We start from the raw sequence: 27,555 nt of genomic DNA, 5'->3' as shown, positions 1-27,555 counted from the left end.
AGAATATTGAATATTTTTCTTTGGGTTAAAAATAGTAAAATTTAATGTATTGCATCTAGAAATATTGGACTCAGTATTTTTATGACTTTGTGACATTTTGTTTATTTTGAAATATAAAGTCAGTACCTGTAAATCAAAAAGAAAAAGAAATAATACAGCATATTCCCAAACAAATAACTTCCCAAATGTCCCATTCCTATACAAACAGAAACAAAATGGGGTCAACCAAATTAAGTGGCATTCTAGAAATAAAGAGAATAAGAAACTATAAACAAAAGCATAACTCTCCCATTGGAGACCCTCCTCTAAAGTAGAAACTCTCAAAATGCATCTCTTAGACAAAACATCTTACAGTTGTAGGTTTTTGTGCATCAGTCTGTTGGTTCTGGACATGATTAATATAATGTATGAGTGAAATGATATTTTGCATCATTCTCTAACATATTTTAGTGGGTACTTTGGACTGGCATACCAATTTTTAATGGCTGCGATATATTGTATGAAAAAGAACAAGAGAATAAGGAGTGCAGAAACATAACAACACTATGAATTATACAACATCATTAAAGAACATCAGAAACCTGCAGAGATACTGAACTCCTCACAGCTGGCATTACATTTTCTTATAGTGTCCTTTTTTTAAAACAATATTTTGCCCTAACCAGACACAGTTTGAGCTGATTTGTGATGCTGAGAGTTTTACTGACATTATGCCAGCTTTAGAGACATTCCGCTGAAGGTTAAATAAGCAAACTCCTCATTTTGCAAAGAAGTGTGAGAAAGGCGTGTATAAAACACCATAAGAGCCTTAAGAGAATCTCAACATAAGGTGACATATCTTTATTTAATGTTGTAATTTGTGACGATCACTGTCAAAAGAAATGACAAAGCAGACACATGAGTATAAATCAGTGTTTATTTAGTGTCTTAATAATTTAAGAGTGTTTGAACAGTGGGGTTTGGTGCTCCTCTGGCGGACGCCATGCCCTTACAGTATATGCTGTAGTGATCTAAAGCCTGCTTTGCATGCTCTTTGTGTTTGGACACACAGATAAACTACAGTTTATAACGATCCTGGTCTGCTTCTGCCGCCCCATACGACCGATCGACTGGAAGGCGTCAGTCTAAGGCACACATAGCTTAATAAGTAGAGGCAACACTCCTGAATGGCCTCTTGGACAGAAATCAGTAGCTCACATCAGTTTTACAACAGTCTCTATGGAGACCACAGACTCTACAAGCATACAAGCAAATCAGCAAACACTAAGGCCGACTAGGTGTAAGATTCATACTCTCACATTGAATCTAGGCTACACGGATCACAGACAGCTGTGATCTGAAGCTGGTTATACTCTCATTATCCAGTCTGTGTACAAGTCCCACGGGCGGTGACAGAGGTTAATCTGTTATAGCACTGTAAGTCCCTCTGTGGCAGTCGCCTACAATGAGATGAGGCTGAAATGGTAAATGTGTCTGTTTTGGTCCTGTTGCTGATTTGGGCTACGATGCTGTAGATCCCTCCTGTTTCTCTTTGTAGACTTGCAGGATGGCCTCACACACAAACTGGAACTGACACTGAAACACACAACAAAGAGTTACTAGATGTTACACAACACTGCTGTTTTTGAAAGGGTAGTACTGATTATATTCTATATTTTTCTCCTAGTTAAATTCCATGAAAAGAACAAATCAACAATTAACGGATCCTACCAACAAGTCTGTAAAAACCAAAAGCCTGATACTTCTGTGTCATACAGCTCCACTGTTGTCCAAAAACTATTACACACATCCATGAGCCAACACTCACTTACACACCAAATACGTATTAATACGCAGCTGAAAATAGTCCCCAACAATGCACTTTTTACTGCAGTTTGAGTAACATTTCCAAAGTCTACAGCCATGCTAGCACCTCTGTGAGGCTGTACTTAGGCACAGCGGTGCTTTGAGCTTAATGCTAACGGCAGCATGCTAACATGCTCACAATGACAACATGCTGATGTTTAGCAGGTATAATATTTTCCATGTTACCTTAGTTTAGCGTGTTAGCATTTACATTTACTAATCAGCACTAAACACAAAGTAAAGATGAGAATGATTGTAATGGGATTAGTTTAGCAGATATTTGATCATAAACCAAACTGGTTAAATTAAAATTTTAACCTGATGATGGCACTAGATATAAAAGTGTGTGGATCACCAAAGTAATTACAATTCATCCTAAGGAGGACATAAACCCATGCCAAATTTCAAGGCAATCCAACCGTCAACGTTATTGAAATGTGAACCTCATGGTTGCGCTAGAGGAAAAGTCAGAGGATAACTAAAGTCAATATGGTTTGTTGTCTTGAAACCATGAATCTCTGTACAAAATTATTTCATGGCAAATCATTGAATAGTTGTTGAGATATTCAGTCCGAACCAAAGTGGTGGACTGACCAACCAACACTGCCATCTATACAGCCACGCTGCTAAAAATAAAACTCCATCTGCTGAGGAAGATTGTGTGATATGATCGAAAGCTCCAGACCAGCTACTGAGTGGACCTTGTACTGAGACTGCTTTGTAAACTGTGCATTTGTGCATTCATAGAATAATGCCAGCCATATCCTTTAACATATGGCTCATTAACATGAAGGTTTGTCCTCTGACTGTGCATGTTTTCCACCACTGTCCCAGACACAAACATATGAGGGAAAACTGAGGAATAATTCCATCAGCACTAAAACATCTGAGAGAAGAAGCCTCAGGGACTGAATCTCCTTTCAAAATAAGGGTGATAGTGGCCTAGAAGCAGGCTTGTGGCTGGAGGGCTGCCATATTCCCAGCACTACATCCTATCAAAGCAATGAGTAACACTTTCCTCTCTCTCGACAAATGCTGCTGAGGTGCCACAGAGCATGGCTTCCAACCTCAGTTTGCCTGCTCTCGCTCATCAGCCATCAGTATAAAACTGTGGCAGCCACGTCTCTGAGAATTAATGAAGGTTAAAGATGACAGGACCCTTACAGATGTCAAAAACAGGGACATTGGCCTTTAAAAAGTAATTATTGGCACAGTGATGAGAAGTCTCCTCTCCCTTATGAAAATTCCTGAAGTTCTTTAGTTGGTATTTGTAGAGAGCCGTTAAGCATTCCACATATATTTCAATCTTCCAGAAGCTTTAACTCTATTAAACCAAATTTCTGACATTTTAAACCCTAATGTTCTCTGTGCACATCCCACCTTATACCAGACAGACAGATGTTCTTATAAAACAAATTAAAACAAGGCGCAAGTTTGACAAGTTTTAGACTACATGTAGAAGACAAATCAGCTTAATCTTATGATAATAAACAGCTCCTAATCTGCTACGAGAAAATACAGACAATGAATATTGAGGAAAGCTTCAAATTCTCTAAAGCAACAGGTTATCATAATGCCATAAATTCAAATAAAGAACTTAATAAAGGAGAGAACAATCGCTGTGGCATAAATCCTTGTTCTGTTTTTCTGTACCGTGGTCTGAACCATCATGGCTCGCTGATCTCTCAGTGTTTTGACAACGTCCAGCGGGAACATCGGCCGACCCTCATCCAACAGAGTGAGCGCCGTTTCCATGGTGATAAGAACACCTGTCCGTCCAATCCCAGCACTGAAATTCAAAACAAACACAACATTAAGTGGATTTTAGAGGCGTACATGCCGGCATTGTTCAATTAGAGTATACACAGTGTGTGTGTGTGTGTGTGTGTGTGTGTTACCTGCAGTGTACCATTAGTGGCTCTTCACCTCTCCTCCTCTCCCTGACTGAGCTGATGAACAGCAGGAAGTCTGAAGGGTCATCGGGTACACCGTGATCGGGCCACGCGACATACTGCAGGTGTGTGACTGCACGTTCCTCACCCCGCTAAAACACACACACACACACACACACACACACACACACACACACACACACACACACACACACACACAAGAAAGGCAGTTAATCAGAGAGAATTTAAGTATTTCATAACCTGTGTATTTATATAAATATATCACCCACATGAGACTTAACTCTGCAGCCCTACAGACTCAAACACTCTGACAACATTCAGCATGTAAGAAAACAAAAGGGTGTAGTGGAAAAACTGAGCAGGTGAGGAGAACAAACCTGCACGTGACCAGTAGGGAACACTGAGAATAGGAAGTGAAGAGGGACACGGTAAAAAGAAAACAGCCGGAGAAGAAAATGGCTGAGTTTAGAGTTTAAAATGGTCATGTGGCCTGTGATTCCATGCAGGGATTAACTCGCTCCGCCAGAGGAACAGATGGGCCCACACAGCAGTATCTGTGTATGCATGTGTGTACCTTCATACTTCATGCCTCCTTGAGCATTGTCTGTTTATTTACATGTTTGGCATAGAAGTTAATGTGGAAAACAGCTAATTTTAATCTGATTATCAACCACATAAAGTGTTTTGAACTTTTTGTGTTTAAACTCGATCAGATAAACATCTCAGGAAAACACACCTGCACACCCACACCTACACACAGTTAATACACACTAACGCACATTCCCACACACGCACACGTACAGACCAAGCCTCCCACACGGAGGTGACTGTATGTTGGCTGCAGATAGTTTGCTGCCTGCAGTGAGCTCTGTTATGTGACATATGGCACAAACATGGTACATGTCACTGCAAACATACAAACAGAAAAAGTCTGTGTTGTGCGACCATGGTCATACTTTGCTCAGGTTTCATGTGGATATGAAAGCAGATGGGAACTTTGCTACTAGGGCTGCAACTAATTATTTTCAGAATCGATTAATCTGCAGACTATTTTCTTGGCCTGTTTTTTCACACATTATATATAATGTCCCAGAGGTCAAGGTGATGTCAAAGGTCTTGTTTTGTCTGATCAAATGTCCAAAACACCAAAATATTAAATTTACTATCATATTAATACAAGAAAATAATGCACATTTTCACATTTGAGAATTTAAACAAGATATTTGAACTTTAAAAATGACTTAAACAATTATGATTATCAAAAAAGTTGCCATTTAATTTTGATTAATCGAATAATCATTACAGTGTTATTTGCTACTGTACCTGTGTGTGTTTCAGAGTGAACTGCCGCGTCACATACGCCAGGTTACACTCCTCTGAGTGACACTTTACCCGCATGTGCCCGTAATCCTTCACTTCCGGCGGATGCGGCCAGTACTGGTGGCACTTGGTCTGCAAGTGTATGACATCACAGACAAATTACATTACATGTGACATGAGTCATCAGTCAGGATACAATCTATTACTACTGCTACATCAGCTGCACTCTGCTCTCATTAAAATTAAACTGATATTCAACAGCGTATGTTCCACCCGGCAGTCTGAGGAACAAAAGCAATTCATCAGGAGCAGAATGTGAACCGATTGTCAATTTGTGTGTGCGTATGTGTGTGGGTGAGAGTGATCGCCAAGTGGAGAGAAACTCAGGGCACTTGATGAATATCAGGAAAATGATCAATTAATGAAAGCATCTGGTTACCAAGCAACAGCTGAAAGAGAGACTTCTTCATTCAACAAGACCTTCATATCTCGCTGCCTCTGTCTCTGTGTGGATATGTCTTCCTCTTCCAACCTTTAAATTAATTCTCTCATTGGAATCCAGCTCATACTTTACATTTCACCATTCTCTACACCGTGAAACCCTTTAATTACTCAACTGTGCCGGTTTATTTTTTTTGTGTGCAAACATCACCGCTGAACCTTGTAATTACAGTAATCATGTATCAAATAAAACACAAAACAGCATATAATAATATGCTAGTAGTGCTGCAGTAATCACTGCGTTAATGCATCTCAGATATTGAGCTGTGTAATTTCAAGTGTTTCCCTTTCTGTACACTCATTTCCATTCCTGTGTGAATGTGGCTGTAGAGTATAAAATTATGAACACATGTATACCCGTCCCCTCTCTGTCAGAGTTGTTAGCATGATGATGGTGTGTATCTGTTGCTCCCAAACAGTCTGCCAAAAGTGAGTGCAGGTCTGTGGCAATGGACCCTGACCCGCAACATAACGTAAACATACACCAGACACTGGGGGCGCCACCTATGAGACAGACAAATAAACAAATACAGAGATACACACACCACACAGAGGATGAGTTAACATTAGATGTGACAGGGACAGCACACTCAATTTTACATTGGTGATGCGCACCTCAATGTGGCTGGCGTTAATGTAGTCCTCCTGTCCCTGGAGCACCACTCTGGTGGCATCATCTGAAAGGAGAGCAGTGGGTGAGGGTCATAATAGATAGATAGAGCCGCCGACGCACCGCAGGCTCAACCAATTAAATGTCATGAGGTGCTACAGCAGTGAGCTTCATATCAAGGTTAGAAAGGTAGCACAGAGCAGTGGGTGGGTGGAAGGGCACCAGGTAGAGAAGAGACAAACGGCAGGAGACAGGCACACAGATAAGCAGAACTTACAAGGTAAAACATCCTTATATCGATTCTTGTCCATGTTCTCAGGGAGCCGAGCACAGTTTAGTGAGAGACCAGGCTTCCTTCTGTATAAATTCTTTAAATTACAAGCATACAGACACACATATGCACGTAAACACACAGAAACATACTCAAACAGAAACAAATTCCAGGCCAGTGATGGCATATTTTTGTTAGATTGTCAGGATTCCAGGTGAAGATTAGAGCCAACATCTGTCCCAAAAACAGCACTTAAAAGGCTCATTGTGATCCAAAATAACTGGGTGGGACAAACTAAATCCTGCTTAAAATAAAGACATATATTGGTCCAGCTTATGAATACATTTTTAAACACCTTTTCACTGTTTAGCTCCCACCGGTATTTTAAATACCTCAAAATGGAAACAGAGTGTGCCAGATTGTATTCCTCTCTCCAGCTGTCTCATTGACTCCTCCAGTGTCGTGACCCGCTCCAACTGGCCAGGTGACGGCTTGTCTCCCTGTGATTGGCTGGTGAGTGTGAGGGCGGAAGGCAACTGCAGCAGGGGTGCCACCCGGCCAGGACCTGGAATCCAAGGACGGTTCAAGTCTGTGATAAATATTCATAGAAACATGACAGACAGTGTGCACACTTACATCACATGCTGCTTCAGCAGATATGTCACACAGACACACAGAGACAGACACACACACACACACACACACAGACACACAGAGACAGACACACACACACACACACCTTTACGTCTGATGAGCAAGGCCAACTCTCTGGAGTGCGACTCTCTGCTGGCTTTTATGAACATGACAACCTGATCATGTGTGTGTTCAGAAATGTCTCGACCGTTGATGAGCACCAGCAGGTCTCCCTCTAAGAGTTTGGGCTCACATCGACCTGCCTACAAACAACAGAGAGTCTTTAAAAGCTGACATCTTCTCACCATACATCAATCTCATTTCAGTCTAGGGCTTAGCGCTAGACCGATATATCAGCTTTATCATTAGTTTATTATATATCGTATCAGTGTAATGTTGGCAAATAACTAACAAGAAATCACAGTAGAACTTTCATTACATTTCACCATTACATAGTTTGTCCACCAGAGTAGAGCTGGGCAATATTATCGATATCGTGATATGAGACTAGATATCGTCTTAGATTTTGGATATCGTAATATCGTGATATGGCACAAGTATTGTCTTTTTCCTGGTTTTAAAGGTTGCATTACAGTAAAGTTATGTCATTTTCTGAACTTACCAGACTGTTGTAACTGTTCTATTATTATTTGCCTTTACCCACTTAGTCATTATATCCACATTACTGATGATTATTTATCGAAAAACTCATTGTGTTAATATTTTGTTAAAGCACCAATAGTCAACACAACAATATCGTTGCGGTATCGATATCGAGGTATTTGGTCAAAAATATCGCGATAGTTGATTTTGTCCATATCGCCCAGCCCTACACCAGAGAGCTGTCAGGTTGATTTTTTAACCGTAAAATGCATCACTCAGGATTTATCTGGGTCACAATAACCCAAATAAAAAGGATATGAGTCAATAGATTATATTTATGTTTTTGTTTTTTTTATTATTATTGGCCGATATATCCTTATCAGATTTTTAAACTACCAAATATCAATATCTATATTAGCCTCAAAAATCAGTGGCTATACTAACCTTTTTTTGATTTATTTTTATTATCAGTTAATTATGTCTGAATTAATTGACCAATCCTCTGAAAATTGTGAAAAAAAGTCCACAATTTACAAAAGCCAAAGGTGACGTTCTCAAATAGTTTGTTTTGTCCGACCAACAGTCCAAAACCCAAAGATAATTAGATCACTATCACATTGGTATTTCTGCTTTGACAAATGAATAACACAATAATCGCTTATCAAAATAGTATCATAATGTGTTACACACACACACACACACACACACACACACACACACGCACACACACACACACACACACACACACACACACACACACACACACACACACACACACACACCATAATAGCCAATTCAATTTTCTGGCAAGTGACTAATCATTTCATTGACTAATCGTTACAGCAGTCATCAGTCCATATCGTGTTTGCATTTTATCATAAAGTTATATTGACACCTCCTGGAGACACCAGGCCGTCAAACACATCTGAGTCGGCTCTTACCGGAGAGTCAGGTTTAACGTGGGATATGGCTAGAGGCATCTTCTGATCCACCCCACCCTAGGAGGAGTTGGGAAATTAAATGGAGCAAGAGCAGAGAAATGACAACACAAACGTTATGTGTGTAAATACATTTAGAAAACCATAAAACGTTGCCTTGTAAGAGAGACACACCACATAAAGAGTGTAAGAGAGAGACCCACTTTAACATTGAAGCCAAACTTGCCGTCATGATCGGGGGCAATACATATCAGCATCAAGTCACCGTCGCCGAGAGAGCCCTGCATACACACAAGTACTCAGAATCAATGGACACATGGGTGGATAAACAGTAATACACTTATTTAGAGTTGATGATGAGATAACGGACCTTATTGTTGTGGTGTGAGCTGTGTTCATCTTCCTCCTCTCCTATACTGTCATCAACTCGCAACAAAGCATCATCTGTCCCCTGGCTATAAGAGCCAGAAAGAAATTAAATAAAGAACAGATGACTTTCAGATGTGATAATAATACAATTTTGAATGCTCTCATATCATAAGATTTTTGTATCCTACTATGGTTAACACAAATGCTTAAACAAACCCAAGTTTGGTCTGTATGACTTACAGTATGTACAGTTTTTCTCAATTGCTTTGGCACAATCGTCAAATGACTATTAAACTTTATCAAACTATATGACTATTTATATGAACATTAGGTCAGTTGTTCACATGACATAGTCATTTAGAATTGCTTTGGTACAAAATGCATTGAGTAAGCCTTACAGAGATCAAAATAGTTTGCATTAATTTGCTATTTTATCATATTACTCTCAAATGCAACTGTACACATGTTCATTGTGTAAATCCCTACATGCTAAATAGAGCAACCAACAATCACAAAACCTGTCACACATATATTAGATACATAATAGTTATGTGGTATTGTTGTAAAAGTTGTCATAGGATATAGACTTAGGCTAGATGGGGGACAATTCAATTTCCTCAAAATTTAGAGCAACCAATCGCAAATGCTATCCAATTTAGCTGACAGGTGAAACTCATAACCAATTAATCTCAAACATATTTACTGTATACTGCAAGGGTAAGACGGAATTTTACAGCTGTGGAATATAGAGCATGCAGGAGACAGACAGGGGCAAGAGCTTGCCCGTGCAAGAGGAAGGGGCATTAGAGTGTGGGGTGGTTTGGTGAGGGGGAGAGGAAGAGGGGGGCACAGAGGACAAGGAAGAGCCAGAGAAAGGCAAAGTCACAGAGAAATATCAAATTAGATACAGGCAAAAATAAGGGACCATGTAATCAACCATGGCCTAAGTAGGACAGAGGCTGGTCGGAGCGTGCAGCCTATTTTCTTTTTTCCTTGCACATATTGTACAGTAGTTCCTGATAATTTTGCTGTTGTATATCATTTTTTTCTGTACATGCTTTCTTTATGTATTTGCGGTTGGCTCGTGTCTACATACAATAAGAAATGAATGTTTTGTTGAAAGTACAGTGTTTGCCATGGCTGATATCAATACTATTCAGCTGCCTAAATATACAATGTTAGCAATTGGACAATATCACATAGTGTGTGACTATCACTTTCAGAGTACACTGTCATTTGACAAGATGTCTTTGCATTTTGACTGTCTTGGCTCAAGCAATGATCAAGGAACCTTTTGTTTTGATGACAATAATTTATTCATTGATTAAATTATTTACATTTGAAACAAGAGTTCATTCTTTTGAGTGAGTAATCACTAGGGATGAGCGAGTACAGCATTATCTGTATCTGTATCTGTTAACCATATGAATTATCTGTACTCGGACTGGGCGGGGCCTAACCCAGAAGTGGGCGGGATTTAACCCGGAAGTGGGTCGGTTTGTCTTGAAATGGGCGGGGCTTTAACCGGTATGTTATTTTAAGCATGCAATTGATATGGGTTGATCAGAAATTGTTATAATTATTGCTGATTAGAAAACTATTTACATGACAGCATCAGCATTGAGCTTCAGATCAATGGTTTTGATCACGATAACAAACAAACTATATACAGAACAAGAACAATGAATACAACACATGTGGTTGCAATTATGAAGTAAAATGTAATGAACAACAGTTTTCATACTCAACATAACTTTCTTTTTTTAACTTTTAATTTTTTTATGATCAGTGTGATTTATTTTTTTTGGTTCTTTTTTATTTTTTTTATTTCCACACCAGGTATGTGTGTGTGCGTGTGTGTGTGCGTGTGTGTGTGTATGTGTGTGTGTGTGTGTGTGAGTGAGTAACAGAGAGACAGAGAGAGAGGGGGGCGGGGGGGACTGTGTTCTATGGATCAAATAGTCCGACGCTGTTTTTCAGATCTGTTTAGAGCCAGCTGACGGTTTAAAAAAGAAAAGAAATCTCCGACAGGCAGAGACGCAACGCGAGTCGCATTCTACCAAGCACCACGTCTGAACAAACCCCACGTTTACCAGAACTCTACTGGTTAATAAGGAAGTACTACAAACCGAAGTAAAAAACAAACCTGAAGCTGAAAAAAACCTAAACGTTAACGGAAAAGACCCGCGAACCTGAGGGAGAGACAGAGAGAGAGAGAGAGATGTTCTGTGTGAGTGGGACACCTACAGCAACACAATACATCTGTGTGTAGGGGAGGGGCGCTGTGACGACTAGTTTATCACAGAACGCAGACACAGTCAACTACCCAATGAGGATTTTTATTCAATCCGAGCACAGATATTGACTCGTATTACTCGTATAATACTCGTACTCGGCAAAAGTGCTTTATCCGTACCGGATACTCGTTTCAGCCGAGTATCCGGCTCAACTCTAGTAATCACCTTTTGCAGGTCACAAAGAGTGGTGTGCTGAATGAAAACAAACGTTACGTGTGTGTCTTATGTGTATGGTGTGAGGATTGTACTTAGAGTTTTGACAATTGTAAGTTGGTTTCAGTAAATGTGACAAATTGATTGAGAAAAACTGTAATTGCTTTTTTTTAACCAATACTGCAATTTTGATTTATATTGCAATTGTTTTCTATAAATTAAAGCACAGGCCTATCTGGTGGTCTACACAGTATTAACCATGATCACTTTGTATTACATATTTAAACCACTTTCCATCTCTCCCAACAGCCAGATAATAAAATAATACATAGTGGTGCTTCTTCCCTCTCGAAAAAAAATCTTTGGCCAAGGCTAACTGGTGTAGAAAAGCAAAAACCTCAGTAAGCAGACAACAACTGGAGGTTTTTTTAAATGGTTTGGCCAAATCACTGAATTTACATTAACTAGCAAAATCTTGCTGTAAATTAAGTCGCAGCTTCTTTGATTCAAACATTGTAGGGCTGGGCGATATGGAGAAAATCAAATATCACGATATTTTTGACCAAATACCTATATATCGATACCACAACGATATTGTAGTGTTGACTATTGGTGCTTTCACAAAATATTTACACAATGAGATTTTAGATAAATAATCATCAGTAATGTGGATATAATGACTAAGTGGGTAAAGGCAAATAATAGAACAGTTACAACAGTCTGGTAAGTTCAGAAAATGACATAACTTTACTGTAATGCAGCCTTTAAAACCAGGAAAACACAACACTTATGCCATATTACGATATCCAAAATCTAAGACGATATCTAGTCTCATATCACGATATCGATATAGTATCGATATATTGCCCAGCTCTAAAACATTGCACTAAATCCAATTGAAATGTCGATATAAAAATGATTAAACTTTCAGCCCTAACATGCATCATGCTAGCAAAGCCCACTGAACTGAAAGAGATTATATGTGTGTGTCTAAGAAGTAGACAGATACACATTTCTTCTGTAACTGATACTTACTGATGCGGTGAAGCGTCTCCCTCGCTGTCCTTGCTGCTCAAAGATGCCCTGTATGTGTAGAAGACATCCTCCCCCTCTGACATGTCTTTCAGGTCATTGGTCAGCTCAACTGAGGATGGGCGAGGCTTACGGATGCCGTGGCGAACTCGAGGACTTCGCCTGCCGGAGAGACAAACCAGCAGAACCAGGAGAGTATAAGATTTGATCAAATGACACAATCTGAGAACATATAGTTGTGGTTGATCTGCAGGTCGTACCAGTTGGGGGTGTTTGGGGGCGACCTAGAGGGCAGACTCTTGGTCTCCAGATAATCTGATGAAATCGACCTCCGCAGGACTGGGTTCCACACCATCCCTCCCACCACACGCTGGCACACTGGACCACTGCATATTAGGAGGGAAAAGAAAGAACATTTTCAGTGTTTATGACGAGAATGTAAATATGAATATACATGTTACAGGTGCAGGCTCACCTCTCAGTTTTACTGTTGCCAAGGCCCAGGTGTTGTGTTATCAGCTTTTTGTAGGACTGAACTGTGCTGTTGTTGTGTTTGGGGCTCCTGGCAATCCGGTTGGAGCTGAAGAAGGAGTGATGATCCACACAGGACCTCCACAGGTTCTTACAGGTCTTGGGACAGGGCAGAACTAGAGACACCTCACAATCCTGGGTCTCCCCCTGCAACATACAGAGTTTTTGTTATGCTTTATAATGTTGGAGTTCTTTGCCAACTCCAATATTCAAGGACACATCTCCAACTTAAGCTGCTCAGGTTGCATTTGTTGCCGGCAATAAAATAACTGCCTCTAGTCAAATGATTTATTACTTGTCCCACACATAAACAAACAGAAACAACCTGCCAAAGTGTGGATATGAATCATTCAATCAATGCTATATTCACATCTATGTAGACCATGTAGTAGTCAAGCTTGTGAAGTGTATACATTTGTATGTCCTAATAATTACAGTTACTAATTACAGAGGGACTTACATGTTTACGTTTCAGATGTATAAGAAAGCGTTTCCTCTTAAATGAAATCTTGATGATGTTCCCCCTACAAGTGAAGAACGCAACTGATTAAAGGAAAAGACGAAAATACAGGACTAAGACATGCAATTAGCGTCATCATCACTCACCAGGGGAAGAAACTGGAGCAAATCATATTACAGAATACTGCAACACCACTAGAGGCCAAACCCACCATCAGAGGGGCGTCATTAGTGTCCTGAGAGACAGAAAGATGAGAGAATGACAAAAAGTGTCAAAAATGAGAGGAATAAAGAGGATGCAGAGGAAGTTAAACTAGAACATGAGGTATTAGGTGGATGTTTAAGCGAGGGAATCACTCTACCATGGCAGCATGCAGCTCCACTCCATACAACTCCAGTGTCCGTGCTGTGTTTAGGAAACAAAGCTCTGCCTCGCTCTGCTTCAGCCCCCTTGGGAACACACAGAGTCACATACAACACCAGGAACCAACTGCACAACAAACTGGTTGTTTGTCAGTGGCAACTAGATGTAATAAAACAGTCTGAATTACTTGTGCTGTGGATGCAGATCCTCCACTTTAGACTGGAAGTCTTCATCCTGCTCAGGAATGAAGTGGCACTTGGAGAGGTAACCGGGGAGTCGAGACGGACAGTGATCCCCCATCTCCGCTGCGAGTGATGGAAAGAGACACTGAGCATCCACACATAACTAGTTCCACACATTCACGCACTAACATCTGGGGTACTGTAGGAGAGTGGCTGCTTATTGAGAGCATCCTCAACAAAACTATTTACTCACTCGGTTATTATTAAGTCATTAATCATAGTAGAGAGATGGTACTTACATTGCACGGCGTAAGAGGCCAACACTACAGCTGCACTCAGCGGGCACTGCAACCTGCAATCATACTCCGTGATTACACACTACACAGCTACCTACACAACACAAACACTGTGCACAGGGGGGATGGGCGGTTGTGTTTCTGTGTTACTAACCGTCCTTCTCTAATGTCACTCCTGATCTGGAGGAAGTACAGGTGTCTGCAGGGACGAGACAAAAGGAACTTTACTGACTAACGCCTTCATTTGTATCGATAATCTCAGCAAAAAAGGACCTTTCTGAGTCAAACAACTTCTCCAGATCAATATCTAGTGATATATGACTGCTACGCGAGAGGCACATATACTAACCTTGTCTGTTCATGCTGCAGAGAGTTAGGATCAGAGATGAAGAATCGTACTCTGAAGTTCAGATAAAAGGGAGATGCAAGACCTGCAGAGAAATGGCATTTAGCTATAGTCGCAAAGTCACCTCAATACTCCTCTCTCCTACACCTACTATCTATAAATGTATTAAAATGTATTTTAAAAGAAACATTTAAAAATTGTATTTGTCTACGGCAGTAATGTAAAGGAAAAGAAGGTGAATTCTCTGGAGCCAGAACAAGGCAGAAACCTTTTATCTGCTTCTTCAAGGGTTTCTCAGGCTCCAACCATCTCTGAGAAAAAAAGAAATTAATTAAGTATAATGGCTAACTGGGGCTAAAAAAACATTTATGTAAGCATACCCCGTGGTTATCATTGTCTAAACAGCAATCAGAGAGAGCAATACATTACAATCCCAGCCCAAATGTGCAGCAGATGAACAGTGAGCTCACAGGAGAGTGTGTGTTGGCCGTGATTGAGGCGATGGCTGTGCTGGATTCTCTGATCTGCAGACTGAAGAGCTGCCTCTCCTGCAGGCCCAGGTGGTCGCATACTTGGTCCAACAGAACCACACCTTCATCCTGCTTCTGAAAGATGCAAACATCAAACAAACATTAATATCAGCCAAAACTTTGAGTGACATTAAGTGGTCGCTTATTTGTACATGTAAATATATTGTGCCATATGTTGCAGTAGTGCCTAACCTAATGTATAGATAGGGATAATTATTTTGGTTTTACAAAATCTGTGACTTTCTCTGTGGTTATTTTAAAAAATAAAAAATTGGCTGTAAATCAGATACAAACAATTAATAATGCATATATCCAGGTGAGAATAAGATTTCCATTTGCAGCACAACACTCTGTACTTTAACTATTAATCACTCTGAGGGATAACATGCAGCTCATCTGCATTTTCCTCCCACATTTTGTTACCGGAAGCACATTCACATCACCGGAGGACCACGTTTACTGTAAACTGCGGCAAACCGTGAGTTTTTGCAGCGGGAAACACTCAACACACACATGTGAGTGGACACAACATCCAGGTGAATATCGGTTTAAACGGGCCATGCCTTCCACAAATATGAAAAAAACAACAAAAAAAAAAACTTATGGAAACACAAGAAACACAGGAGTCGTAATAAAGAGAGTAATAGAGAGCTTAATATTGGAAACAGCCACAGCGCTCTCCCTGCTCTCCTAATGTTCACGTAACGATGCTGCACAGCTGCTGTCTGAGAAAGCCAGATTTGTGCTTGCCTTTCTGCATGTATGTGTACGCTTGTCAGTTTGTGTGAGTGTACCACTGTCAGGCTGCGTACGGGATGATAGTATGCTGATGATGTAAAAGGTTCCTAAGTGTGAGAAGATCTGTAAGCTGCAGGAGGTAAGTGTGTCCTTCACACCAAGGTCAAAGTGTTAAATAAGAGATGTGGATCAACAGCAATATGAAAGATAGTCACTGTATCATGCACGGACAATATGATCATTAGCAGAGACAGATAGGTGCAACATATGATTGAAGACGGGGGGGGGTACGCACGCTGACTCTGAAGGTCTCGATAGTGCTGTCCAGCAGCTGAACTAGGCAGAGCAGGTCCGGTTTTGGCATGTCTGTTACCTCGGTAACACTGCCTCCCTCTCAAGACAAACACCCTGCCCTCAGCTCGTCACTGAGTGGGGACCTGGAAACACATACACAAGCATACACAAACCACAAAAACGTGTCAGATGTTTCCAGACTGTTGTCTCCTAATGAAAGCACCTCCCTGAGGATGACATTGTGTTGTGAGTAATATATGTGCTGGATGGAACATCGGGCTGCAGTGAGTAATGCAGCGTGAATGCAAAGGAGTGACTGTGTGTGTGTGTGTGTGTTTGTGTAATTCCTTATTATTTGGCCTGGGCCTGAACATGTCCCTTCCCTCTCCCTGCTGCTCTCCCTCTGCATCTCTCCGCCTTTGGCAGGCAGCTGAATGATAAGAATGTTAAACATTTTCAGAGTTGAACACGCCCATCTACACTACACTACGACTGATCTCAGACCAGCCGCTGGGAGCACACAGCAGGAATACAAACACACACATACATGCACTGCTAATGCATGCTTAAAGCCAACATCTCACCCTAGCTTGGATAATATCTATATTTGTGACACAAAAAAGACATACTTATGCAAACCATGACACAACTGAGCTGATAAAAGATGAGTCAGGTGGCATTAAAGCTGAACTTTTGGAAACAAAATTAGTCCCCTGTGTGTGTGTGTGTGTGTGTGTGTGTGTGTGTGTGTGTGTGTGTGTTAATATATTCATGCAAATATATGTACGTACATGGGTCCGGTCTTGTTTTCCAGGTGAACAATTAATAGGCCCAGGCCGGCCTGTCTCACACTGATTCTGAAAGGACGCAGGGTTTGAGTTAATGTTTGAACACAGTGACACACTCTGAATATATTGAAACAGAGCTGGTCCTAGTTTGGTGACTTGTTTTCCATAACAATACCCTCTCACAGACAGGCCTCTCATGAATTTACAAGTAAATGCTACATTTAAAAGCAGATTCATCATGTTGTTTGACACTGTGGGTTTTGCATCTTGCATCTATTTTTGATATGTTCAGAGTTGTGCCCACATGACTACAGATGAGGAAATAAAATAGAGTTATCTTACTTTATGATTCTTTTAACACATACTTTCTGCCAAATATTTATCTGTACAAGTTAAAAGTGTACCTTGTAGGACACAAGAACACCTAGCATTGATGGTCTCTACTGCTTCACAAAACCACACATACCAAAGAAAAAACAGGGCCTATCTCAGTGTATTAGGCCTATATTTATGTTGTCCGACCGACAGTTGGTCGATAATGAACACTGTTGTGTGACCTCGCTGTACTTTGAACCAAAGCGCCATAAAGGAACCTGTTGACAACCTGAAGTTTTCTACAGCTACACCCAAAAGGTGGAACACTTCAATGGCAAACCTTCCTCCAACCACGGCAGTCCTCGTAACTACAACTTTGCCAAGTGACTGTTTTTTGGGAAGAAATAGTTAAATGACAAAAAAACATACGCGTACCTCAGTCGTCGCGCTTCAGAGACGGATCATATTCCTAGACTGTCCGCTGTGAAAGCCTCGGGACGGGGCGCCGTCGGAAGAGCCAGGTATAGTAAGGTAAATATCCGGGACAAGTTTCTCATCCCTGGCTGCGCTGAGACTCCGCGCGGCCCCGCCCCTTCGCCGCGCGCGCTCCCGGAGGGATGCGCGCTCTAGGGGGCGGGCGCGCAAAGCATAGGCCTACAGTACAGGACGACGCTGAAGTTGGCATTAGAAACCAAAACATTACAAACGGAGTACTCATACCCACTAATTAAGCAAAAGTACTAATACAACACTCAAATAAAAGTAATACGCTGAAAATATTACTTAAGTAAAAGTATAATCAGGAAAATGTAGGCCTATAAGTATTAAAAGTAAAAGTGCTCAATGCAGAAAAATAGGCGCCATGACTTCTACTTTAGGCTATATGATATTATTATAGTATATATTAGATTATCATTACCCGTGCATTAATGTGTAAGCTGCTTTTTATTGTTGTAGTTGGTTTAAGGTGGAGCTACTTTTTTTTTACATGGGACTAATGATTATTTTCATTATGGATTTTTTTTTTTCTGCATTGCTTGGTTTGTAAAAAGTTAGAAAAGACCTAAAGAAATTGCGATCACAATTCCCCAGAGCCCAAAGTGAAACATTTATTATTATTATTATTATTATTATTATTATTATTATTATTATTATTATTATTGTTATTATGAGTAGCCTATTAGTATGCACATTGTTTACACATGATTTGATAGTATCACTCAAAGGCAGAGATGCAACTAACCTTCATCATCGATTAATCTGTCGATTATGTTTTTAATTATTTGATTTATCACTTAGTAACTGAAAAATAGATGTTTGATCCTGCTGCCCACTTCAAAGTTCAATAAAGTACAATGATCTTCAAATCAGGTGAGGCCATATAGCAACGTGGAAAGGGAAAATGTGTCATTTGCAATTGGAATAAAAGCTACTCACTAACAACAGGCTGATGGCAAAATGTTGTTTTTGTCCGTTTTGTGAAGATGCAAATTCCTAGAGGAAGAAAGAAAAAAATAGAAAGGTGCACTTCACGAAATCCTCTGGTTTGCTGTCTCCATCTACAGGACAGATGAAGTACTATTGCTGTGTGTTCAGCATGAAAAATGTACTATAGCTACTGTATGTAGACTATACAAATTACTTATTGCATTAAAACAGTCTCTGCTAACAGATCTCAGACTGTGTGGAAACAACCATGAGTAAAAGACATGACAGAGACATTACTGATGACCTAGTAGGAGACTGGGTTGTAGGGTTAAAACACCCACTTCATTGACCTAGGCTGGTGATGATGATGGAGATAATGGAGCCAGAAGTTGCAATAGTTCTGCAGACATACAGTTTGAACAGGGTTTACTGTTACTTTCCCTCCTGTTGCCATGGATGTATAGGCTGGTTGAAGCAGAGAACCTGTCCTGTCTGGTTGGGGTTGGCTGATCTGCTGAGTGGGTTTCCTCTCTTGCAGGAATGCTATTTGACTGTTGAGATGTGGACGTTGTGTTCAGTGTCACCTGTTGCTTGCCTGGAGAAGCAAAAACCAGCTCCGGCCAGTTCCCATGATATTAGAGTGATGTGACGAGGGGTGTCAGACTGAGCCAGCCCAGCGCTGTAACAGAGAGGGACCTGCCCCCTGTTGCTGTCCGAGGATCAGCTTTCTGCAGCAGTAACCAAGACATCCTGTGCCAACTCTGAACCCAGCAGCTCCAAATTTAGACACTGAGACACAGGGACAAACTTAACTTGACTTCAAGTCCCATTTATCAGATTCACACCCTTTTATTCTGACCTCATGCTGTATTCTTCTATTGCTCACTTCCAGTTTAAGAAAATACTTCCAGTTAACCCTTTGGAGTTATTTTATCTCGTGATAAAGCTCAGTTTTAGCCCAGATATGAGTTTATAACGCCTTTTGTTTTTACTAGTAGAAGAGATTAATTTAGTAGGCCTATACCTCTCAGTCTCTCTCAGAAGAATTTGTTTACCGCCAGCTGTGCCTGACTCATAGTACCTCTTCCTATTTCCATTTATTATATAATCACATGTTGATATGAATGTGTGGTTATGCATTTTAGTCCCCAACAGGAACATTTGGATTAAATAGTGTCTGTGCATGTCTAGAGTGTATATCAACTGTGTACATGTACATGTACTATGTACATGAGATGCTACAGGAGTTTGGTCATACATCACAAACATGAAACTGGGTCTGTGAAGGTGTGGACAGGTCCTTATACTCAGGCATGCAGCAGCCACATGAGACAAGAAGGCAGATACAGAGCTGTCATGTTCTGGAACGTAGTAGCCTAGTTTCTATGACCCCGTTAACTATCCTTAGGTTGCTGCAAATCTCAGGTCATAAAACTAGTCTATATTGTGTTATGTGGTGTGTAGGCTATTGGCCCTCATCTTTTGCACTATTCCTTCCAGCCATATTGGTCAGTGAATATGGTATAATTTATACATTTATTTCAGTATTTGGCTATCACACACGCAAATTAATTCAGTTGGCTACATATTTAAATCTTAAATCTCAGACTATACTGATGTTGCACTATTCCTTCCCTCTCTTTAATTGTTGTTGTATAGTTTTTGTAAATTCTATTGTGTTGTCATACTGTATACTTAACAGTATTTTTTATATTTCTTACTGTCCTTTCTGTTTTTATTCTTTATATTTTAAGTGAGTGTTGTACTTTGAGAGCAAAGAACCGGAGTCAAATTCCTTGTTTGTTTGTAACGCAAACATGGCCAATAAAGCTGATTCTGTCCCACTATCAGTGTTGCCGCCGATTCAAGGCATTACTGGTGGTATACATCCTCCTAACTGTGACTAAGAAAGAAAGAAAGAAAGTTATTTTTATAAGAGAGTCACTTCACCGACCGCGTGTCTACGGCAATGAGCTCGTGAGCATTCGGTTCCACTTTTCTCAATGGGACACGAGCTCAGTCTGCTGCCTTCACGTGCCAACAGCTCGTATCCTGAGACCTGATGTAGGTCCATTTTACGACTATTTTCCACCCGCCCCCTTTTGTAGTATCGTTAAACTATAAATCATCAGTAAATGATTTATTAACAATTATAAACCCTTTATAACGGATGCCTTACTAGAAAACCATTACCATTACTTCTTAAATGTATAAAAATAAATATTATTAGTGACACATGAAATCAACCTAGGCCAACTCTGACTAATTTAGAATTTAACTACTAAAATAAACAAAATAAGTAGGATAACAAATAGGTATCAATAACTAACTTATATACATATGTTTATTATTATATTTTATGTGTTTCTGTTGTTAACATTTTGAAGCAACAACAATATTTTCATAAATCATTTTAGGTTCTTTATGTGCGCATGCATAATAATTTCCACATATCCGAGGGAACTTAAACGCAGCATTGCCGGTACTCTGCGTCTCCTACGTCACGGTCTTTAAACTGAGCAGCCACACTGAAAGTTTTGGACAAGTGGGGCGTCTCTGCTGCTGGACAGTTCGTCTTCGCTGTCAACCTATTTTATACAGTCTATGCTGTCAACTAACACTATCAACATATTTTTTTACAAGCCTCCCAGTCGGTCAGTCTTCCCAGATGACCGTGATTTAAGACGTTGACCTAGCTAGCTAAGTAACGTAATGCCAAGATGAAAGGGCTCGTTTCATTTTTCGCAGGTAAGTTAAGGATATATATCAAGGGTTAGCCTCTTTAAAACATTCAAAACATATTGACGATATAAAAGTTTGTTATAGTAAATAGTGTCATAACATTAAGGCATGTCAAACTCATGGCGACCCGAGTTACTGTTGAACTCTAATGCAAGAGATCAGCTAACCCCCTGTCTGTTTTACAGCTCTGCTCAAGGGGAAGAAAGTTGCCTTCAGCGACCTCTTACACAAATATGTTTCCAGTCAGCAGTTCTGGCAACAGTAAGTTAGCAAAAAAAACATGTTTACAGCTTTTTTACTTTGTGTTGAATCTGACTTTTTTATTTTTTAAAACAAAAAACCCACATGTAACTACTGTTTTTGATTGAAGCCTGGACACCCAGAAAATCCTTCGAGGACAGAGCAGGCCGAGAAGAGAGAAGAAGGAGAGAGGCACAGTGGTGGTGAGTACAGGGGGTGTTTTTTTAAGACTGTGCTGATTGTTGTTTTTGACCGATGGTAAAACTGAATCTGACCTCCTGGCCTTCATGTCTTCTCTCTCCTCAGAGCTCAGTGAACTCAGAAACCTCACAGTAAGTCATTTTACCACCTGATGCCAAAAAACAAGTCATGACAGGAAAAAAAGGTTCTACTGTTTTGCTTCACATTTCAGAGAGAACTCTTTCTGTAGGTATTTGAGTATCTCTTAAAAGATACAGTACAATATAGCTTACACCCTATTACAATGATTAATAATGCTTTATCTGTCAGGAATAAATTGTCACAATTCAAAAATGCTATATGCAGTTAGAAGTCATAATTTTTGACTTGAGGATGTGAGCAGAAGGTAGGGGGCATCCATGGGAGGGCCCCTAAGTGTTCCCGTGATCCCTCATCACAGGTTATATGGCCTTCATCTCAGATTGTTTTACTTGAATTATTTTTACAGTGAGTATTCAGTATTCCACCAACAAAGTGTGCATTTGTTCATGTATTATAGTGGCCTATTAACTAGTCTGCATAGCATTAATAAATCATTTATTAACCACAAATTTGGTTTTTAGTGATTAACAGTTTAGGAGTATGGCACATATCTGACAGTTTTCTTTCATTGTGTTAACCAGGATAAAACCATCAGATTTTGACTTCCTCAAAGTAATTGGCAAAGGAAGCTTTGGAAAGGTAGGTTGTTTTTTTTCATTCTTGTAAATGTTTGTGTTTGTGCTTGTGAGATTTTTGTTGGGACATTAATCGAATCAGCTCAAACTTTTACAGGTGCTGCTGGCAAGACATAGAAAAAATAAAGGCTACTATGCTGTAAAAGTGCTGCAGAAACAGATGATTGTCAAGAGGAAGGAGGTAAACTGTCTGTCTGTCTGTGTATCTGTCTGTCTGTGTATCTGTCTGTCTATCTACTTACTGTATCTGTGTGTCTGTAGCAAAAGCACGTGATGGTTGAGAGGAGCATACTGCTGAAGGGACTACAACATCCATTCCTGGTGGGGCTCCACTTCTCTTTTCAGACACGAAACACGCTCTACTTCGTCCTAGACTACGTTAATGGGGGGGAGGTATGTCTATTTAAAAAAATTCTCTCTGTCAACTGTGGTTGATTGTTGAAAACTGGGGGAATGACTGCGAGTTTCCCTTTGCCCACAACCATTCAAACTGTTCAAAACAATGCTATTTTGATATATGTGTATATATATATACACAAACAAACCTTTAGCATAATAACAACAGAAATAGTTACAAAGTTCTTAAGCCTAACCTTTTAAAGATGCCCCCACTCATGGGTTTGTCCTTAGCTTTTCTACCACCTTCAGAGGGAGGGGTCATTTCCTGAACCCAGGGCTGCTTTCTACGCTGCAGAGATGGCCATGGCGCTGGGCTACCTCCACTCTCTTGACATTGTTTACAGGTACACACACACACACAAAAATAAATAGACAAGCCATTGCAAAGTCACTCTGCCGTTTTTTTCTTGGCTCACTTTTTCTGCTCGATTAAAATGTTCACTTTGATAAGAGAGCTCTGCATAGAAAATGTTATCACTAAAAACCACCATGTCCTCCAACACCACATAAAAAAATAATGAGTAAAGAAAAGTGAGGTGAAACCAGAGGGAAAACGAAACAAAAACAGCAATATCAGTTGAAACAAGTTTTTTGTAACCAACACTTTTGTCCCATCTGTTTGTCTTCCAGAGACCTCAAACCAGAGAACATCCTACTGGACAGTGAGGGTCATGTGATGCTGACTGATTTTGGGCTTTGTAAAGAAGGGGTGGCCATGGGTGGGATTATGCATACATTCTGTGGGACTCCTGAGTACCTTGCTCCAGAGGTGCTACAAGGCCACCCATACAATCCTGCAGTGGACTGGTGGGGCCTCGGCACTGTGCTGTTTGAGATGCTCTATGGACTGGTGAGTGCTGCAGGTGAAACAATCTTTTCATCATATCACCTTTTTCACAGTCTTCACCTTATTCCATCTCTCTGTCCCTTCTCTCAGCCTCCATTTTACAGCTGTAGAAAAGCAGAGATGTTTGAGAACATACTTCATGCTCCTCTGCAGGTGCATAGTGGGGGGTCTCAGGCTGCCTGCTCACTGTTAGAGGGATTGCTGGAAAGAGACGTCTCCAAACGCCTAGGTGGGAGCCGTGACCTTGTAAGTGCTCACAAAAAAACACAGAGAGACAAGCAATGATGCAAATACACACATAACCACAGAGGGTCTAATTTAAATGTGTCCAGGTGGAGCTGCAGGAGCATCCCTTCTTTGGATCCATCAACTGGGAAGACCTCCTGGCCAGGAAAGTTAGACCCCCGTTCATCCCAAAAGTGGTATGAGTGATTCAGAAATGAGTGGGACGCACTATGTTTTTTAAATCCAATGCACAGTGTACCCAACTGTGTTTATTCCTCTCTCCTCTCCAGACTGGTCCCTGTGATGTCAGCTACATTGACCCCATGTTCACACTTCAACCTGTCCCTGCCTCTGTGAATGACAGGTGCCAGGTGGGCGGGACCAGCGAGGCCTTCCCAGGATTCTCCTTTCTGAACCCAGTGGAGTATTTGGCAGCAGAGCCGGTTTCATAACAATGCCAAATCTTCTGGGAGTATGTTTGTTCAAATATTTATTTAAATTATTATGTCATAAATTATTAAATCAAAGTCTATTTTTAAACACTTAAGCAAAATGATTCTTACACTAACACTGCATGTTTCATTGTTTACTAAATTACAGTATATATATATTTTTTTTTATTATTTGTTATTTTAAGCATCAGTTCATAATGTGAAATATGCTGGTCACTATGTCACAAGTCCTAGCTGCCTTAATGTGTAAGGGGGATGGAAACAAATAATTGCACAATCTGAAGCTTTATTTTTTAACACTTTACTACATTAATCTCTTTGAAATATACAACAAACATGTATTGCAACTTTCCCGTTCTGCTATTACATTCACAGTTTACAAAAGTTACTGAAATTACTTTACAGGGTGCCTTAAAACCCTGTATAGGAACAGAGGCATTGTGCATCACAAGCAAAATACAGAACATCTTCTTGTGGCATTTACAAAAAAACAATAGGATGCCAGTCTGTTGGCAACTGTTAAACACAAATTGGACCCAGCTCTGACATTATATATGATGGTGAGGAGTCTTTTTTTTTTTTTTTTGTGACAAACACAAAAAGCCCATCACTGTGGAGAATCTAACGGGTGTCTCCATATTGAGAGAATCTGGTCTGATCCTTTCTACCTCACTTCCCAAGACTGTTTATGAAACAGTTCATACACCGAGCAGCTTCCTGTCTGTCAGTAGAAGCTGAAGGACGCGTAGCTCTGGTCACTCTGGCAGGTGAAGTAAGCTATCAGCTGACCGTTGCAGATCATCAGAAACAAGCCGCTACCTATGAAACAACAGAAATATAGAGCATCAAAAAGAATTGAGCTCATACAATTCAATGTACTTACTATAAGTTGCCAATTATGTTTGTTTCACCTAAAGCCAGCCACCACTGCCAAACCGTGGGAAACTCCAACATCACTGCAACATGGAAACAAAACGTGCAGTTTCACAAGACATTCTGCAATTTGTGTGTACACCTGGGTAGATGTGTTTGCAAGATTTCCACTCACCTAGGCTGGTGATCATTACATGTAGAATTGTGATGGTGAGGGCGTAGTCCCACACCCGTCTCCTCACTACTGCAGCAAACAAAAGGCCGCTGCAAAAGTAGGTGAGCTCCAAGGACAGGAGGTTCACTGAGGAAGACCAACATATGAAAAAAATACAGCAAGTGAAAAAAAGTCCATGCTTATTGTTGACCACACTGGGTGCATATAGTGTATTTACCCAAGTATTTGGAGTTAGATTCAGCAGGTTCGGTCTTAAAGTCAAATGGAATCAGTCCGTCAAAGTGATCCAACCTAAATGACAAGTGAGAACTGGGTTAAATATACAATAAGAGGGAAAACTGCTGTCAGCAATTGGAAGAAAGTGTGTTATACCGCTGTAAATTGTAAACATATCATAGATCTTATGTTGTCTACCTGGCAACAGGTAAAGTGAGGCTCCATGGTGTGGATAAAGTAACTAGATCTCACCTCTGCGATCACTGCTGCAATTTGCTAAAATGGATTCATGGCCAGATTAACCCACTATAACCCACTGCATTGTGTATGTACCTGTACATACCACAACCTCCAAATACAAACTGCAGACCACATGGCATCAAATTTCACCTACAGAACCAGTAAGAATACATATTGCCTGCCCTGGTTTGCTATTTGTTATCTTATAGCATATGTTTTTAAAACACAATTGTATTTAAAAAATATTCACCATGTAAGGACAACAGGAACTAAAAGAAAAAAGTTATTGCGGTATTTACAGGAGAGGTTGATAATGATGCTTTCGAGGGCTGGTTTGCTTGCGTGTGCCTGTGCGCATGCGTGTGGGAGATTCTCACCTGAAGGCACCGAAGCACACACTCCCAATCATGTAGAAAAGAGAGTAAAATATGACCAGGCATAGCAGCAGATTGAAGAGCACGGTCTGTGGGATTGAGACAGAATATATCACAATATAGCATTTGTGCATTACACACATCCACGCAAACACTAACCTGGAGCTACGCAGTCCAGGCTATCAGGCTGCAGTAGGAAGCAGACAGCGAGTCTATGCTGCAAAACCTGACCTGCTGCATAAAGTTTAGATTATGATCTGTATGTTACAAAAAATAGACCTCAGACGTACCATTAGGCTACTTGTCATATATAATCTTATTGATCGCACATGATTTCCCAACAGTCGATCCCGATTGATATACTGACACATTACACGACACTGTCTTCTTACCTTCGAGTCGACCACTTTGCCTTTTAATGCCATATCTCATGGTTTATACTTGATGTTATATTACAAAATAATCAGGCTGCAGCACGATAGCCTACGAGCCCGTTAATCCCCTAGAACACTGGACTTCTTCTGCCATCTAGCGACAAACACAAGACACAAACCAGCGCCGCCGGCCGCACAACGGAGCACTGAAAGCACTGAACTCATTTCACCTCGTATCAGGGCGGCCTTTGTTGACTGAAATAAACACTTTTCTCTCTATGTACCTGTTAGCTAGCAGCTTAATACATCCCAATGGATAATATGGCTATTTTATGTTTAGACGGTGTGTATTTAATCAAAAGTAGGCTATGGCTAAAACGGCGCAATAAAATATGTAGCTTTATTATACCGGAGAAACCATAACCGCCCTATGTGGGAGGGATTGAATACTGCAGGATAGCTGAGATGATGTGGTTCAACATGAGTATTTGGACCATTAGTGACTCAACAAATACTGCAAATCAATCTAAAAAACCCAGGAAGGAATGCACACCCATAGTAATCCCAATATTAAATGAAGTAGATTAGCTGTCACATTAAAACCATGTATCCAGTAATGGAGATACAGCCGATTCGTTGCTTCTTGGATGCTGAATTTCGGCCAAAATGTAAACCCGTGTTAAACCTAGTGTTTGATTAGACTAAACACAATATATTTTTATATT

General features: G+C 40.4%; 3 protein-coding genes across 10 annotated transcripts; 1 reads left to right on the top strand and 2 right to left on the bottom strand.

Annotated features, from left to right (window-relative positions):
- Positions 1-898: 898 nt before the first annotated feature.
- ptpn3 (protein tyrosine phosphatase non-receptor type 3) lies at positions 899-17,958 on the bottom strand. Of its 6 annotated transcripts, none has more exons than XR_004104873.1 (27): positions 17,764-17,928; positions 17,017-17,082; positions 16,227-16,368; positions 15,134-15,268; positions 14,932-14,974; positions 14,667-14,748; positions 14,472-14,516; positions 14,321-14,373; positions 14,027-14,144; positions 13,838-13,925; positions 13,623-13,711; positions 13,477-13,540; positions 12,961-13,163; positions 12,746-12,871; positions 12,489-12,647; positions 9,005-9,089; positions 8,838-8,915; positions 8,638-8,694; positions 7,200-7,356; positions 6,853-7,025; positions 6,467-6,557; positions 6,195-6,256; positions 5,937-6,083; positions 5,082-5,210; positions 3,755-3,889; positions 3,499-3,634; positions 899-1,575 (listed from the first exon to the last, which is right to left on the bottom strand). XR_004104873.1 is itself a non-coding variant. In XM_031299192.2 (27 exons), the coding sequence occupies exons 3-27, from the start codon at positions 16,293-16,295 to the stop codon at positions 1,501-1,503; spliced, it is 2,610 nt and encodes an 869-aa protein (XP_031155052.1). In that variant the 5' UTR covers positions 16,296-16,368; positions 17,017-17,082; positions 17,758-17,928; the 3' UTR covers positions 899-1,500. The 6 variants fall into 6 exon arrangements, 5 of the variants coding, with proteins under 5 accessions (XP_031155052.1, XP_031155051.1, XP_031155055.1 ...); XM_031299192.2 differs by having other exon boundaries at positions 3,744-3,889; positions 17,758-17,928; XM_031299191.1 differs by having other exon boundaries at positions 3,744-3,889; positions 17,764-17,927.
- A 3,297-nt stretch (positions 17,959-21,255) lies between these two features.
- Positions 21,256-24,666, top strand: sgk2b (serum/glucocorticoid regulated kinase 2b). Of its 2 annotated transcripts, none has more exons than XM_031299211.2 (12): positions 21,256-21,504; positions 21,684-21,759; positions 21,869-21,941; positions 22,045-22,070; positions 22,602-22,659; positions 22,753-22,836; positions 22,917-22,976; positions 23,286-23,398; positions 23,685-23,904; positions 23,992-24,147; positions 24,234-24,323; positions 24,417-24,666. In XM_031299211.2, exons 1-12 carry the CDS (start codon positions 21,477-21,479, stop codon positions 24,576-24,578), a joined length of 1,146 nt encoding a protein of 381 aa, XP_031155071.1. In that variant the 5' UTR covers positions 21,256-21,476; the 3' UTR covers positions 24,579-24,666. The 2 variants fall into 2 exon arrangements, with proteins under 2 accessions (XP_031155071.1, XP_031155070.1); XM_031299210.1 differs by having other exon boundaries at positions 21,477-21,504; positions 22,917-23,048.
- A 182-nt stretch (positions 24,667-24,848) lies between these two features.
- On the bottom strand, positions 24,849-27,506 carry LOC116049500 (transmembrane protein 244-like). Of its 2 annotated transcripts, XM_031299213.2 has the most exons (6): positions 26,849-27,506; positions 26,460-26,545; positions 25,844-25,917; positions 25,627-25,752; positions 25,490-25,534; positions 24,849-25,397 (listed from the first exon to the last, which is right to left on the bottom strand). In XM_031299213.2, exons 1-6 carry the CDS (start codon positions 26,879-26,881, stop codon positions 25,303-25,305), a joined length of 459 nt encoding a protein of 152 aa, XP_031155073.1. In that variant the 5' UTR covers positions 26,882-27,506; the 3' UTR covers positions 24,849-25,302. The 2 variants fall into 2 exon arrangements, with proteins under 2 accessions (XP_031155073.1, XP_031155074.1); XM_031299214.2 differs by lacking the exon at positions 26,849-27,506 and having other exon boundaries at positions 26,382-26,482.
- Positions 27,507-27,555: the final 49 nt, after the last annotated feature.

The sequence above is a fragment of the Sander lucioperca genome, chromosome 10 (genome assembly GCF_008315115.2).
Source record: "Sander lucioperca isolate FBNREF2018 chromosome 10, SLUC_FBN_1.2, whole genome shotgun sequence".
Lineage (NCBI taxonomy): Eukaryota > Metazoa > Chordata > Actinopteri > Perciformes > Percidae > Sander > Sander lucioperca.
The sequence above is the reverse complement of the archived record's forward strand: the minus strand, read 5'-3'. Positions and strand labels throughout refer to the sequence as shown.

Bases quoted from the DNA above. Each gene is read 5' to 3' on its own strand.
- ptpn3 (XM_031299195.2), bottom strand. From the start codon at position 16,295: ATGCCAAAACCGGACCTGCTCTGCCTAGTTCAGCTGCTGGACAGCACT. The intron at 7,357-8,637 runs GTAAGAGCCGAC...TGTTGTTTGTAG, and splicing joins ACGTTAAACCTGACTCTCCG to GCAGGTCGATGTGAGCCCAA. The intron at 7,026-7,199 runs GTGTGTGTGTGT...CTTGGATTCCAG, and splicing joins CTTGCTCATCAGACGTAAAG to GTCCTGGCCGGGTGGCACCC.
- sgk2b (XM_031299210.1), top strand. From the start codon at position 21,477: ATGAAAGGGCTCGTTTCATTTTTCGCAG. The intron at 22,071-22,601 runs GTAAGTCATTTT...TGTGTTAACCAG, and splicing joins GTGAACTCAGAAACCTCACA to GATAAAACCATCAGATTTTG. The intron at 22,837-22,916 runs GTAAACTGTCTG...GTGTGTCTGTAG, and splicing joins TGATTGTCAAGAGGAAGGAG to CAAAAGCACGTGATGGTTGA.
- LOC116049500 (XM_031299213.2), bottom strand. From the start codon at position 26,881: ATGGCATTAAAAGGCAAAGTGGTCGACTCGAAG. The intron at 26,546-26,848 runs GTAAGAAGACAG...TCAATCCCACAG, and splicing joins GCAAAGTGGTCGACTCGAAG to ACCGTGCTCTTCAATCTGCT. The intron at 25,918-26,459 runs GTGAGAATCTCC...CTTGTCATTTAG, and splicing joins GTGTGCTTCGGTGCCTTCAG to GTTGGATCACTTTGACGGAC.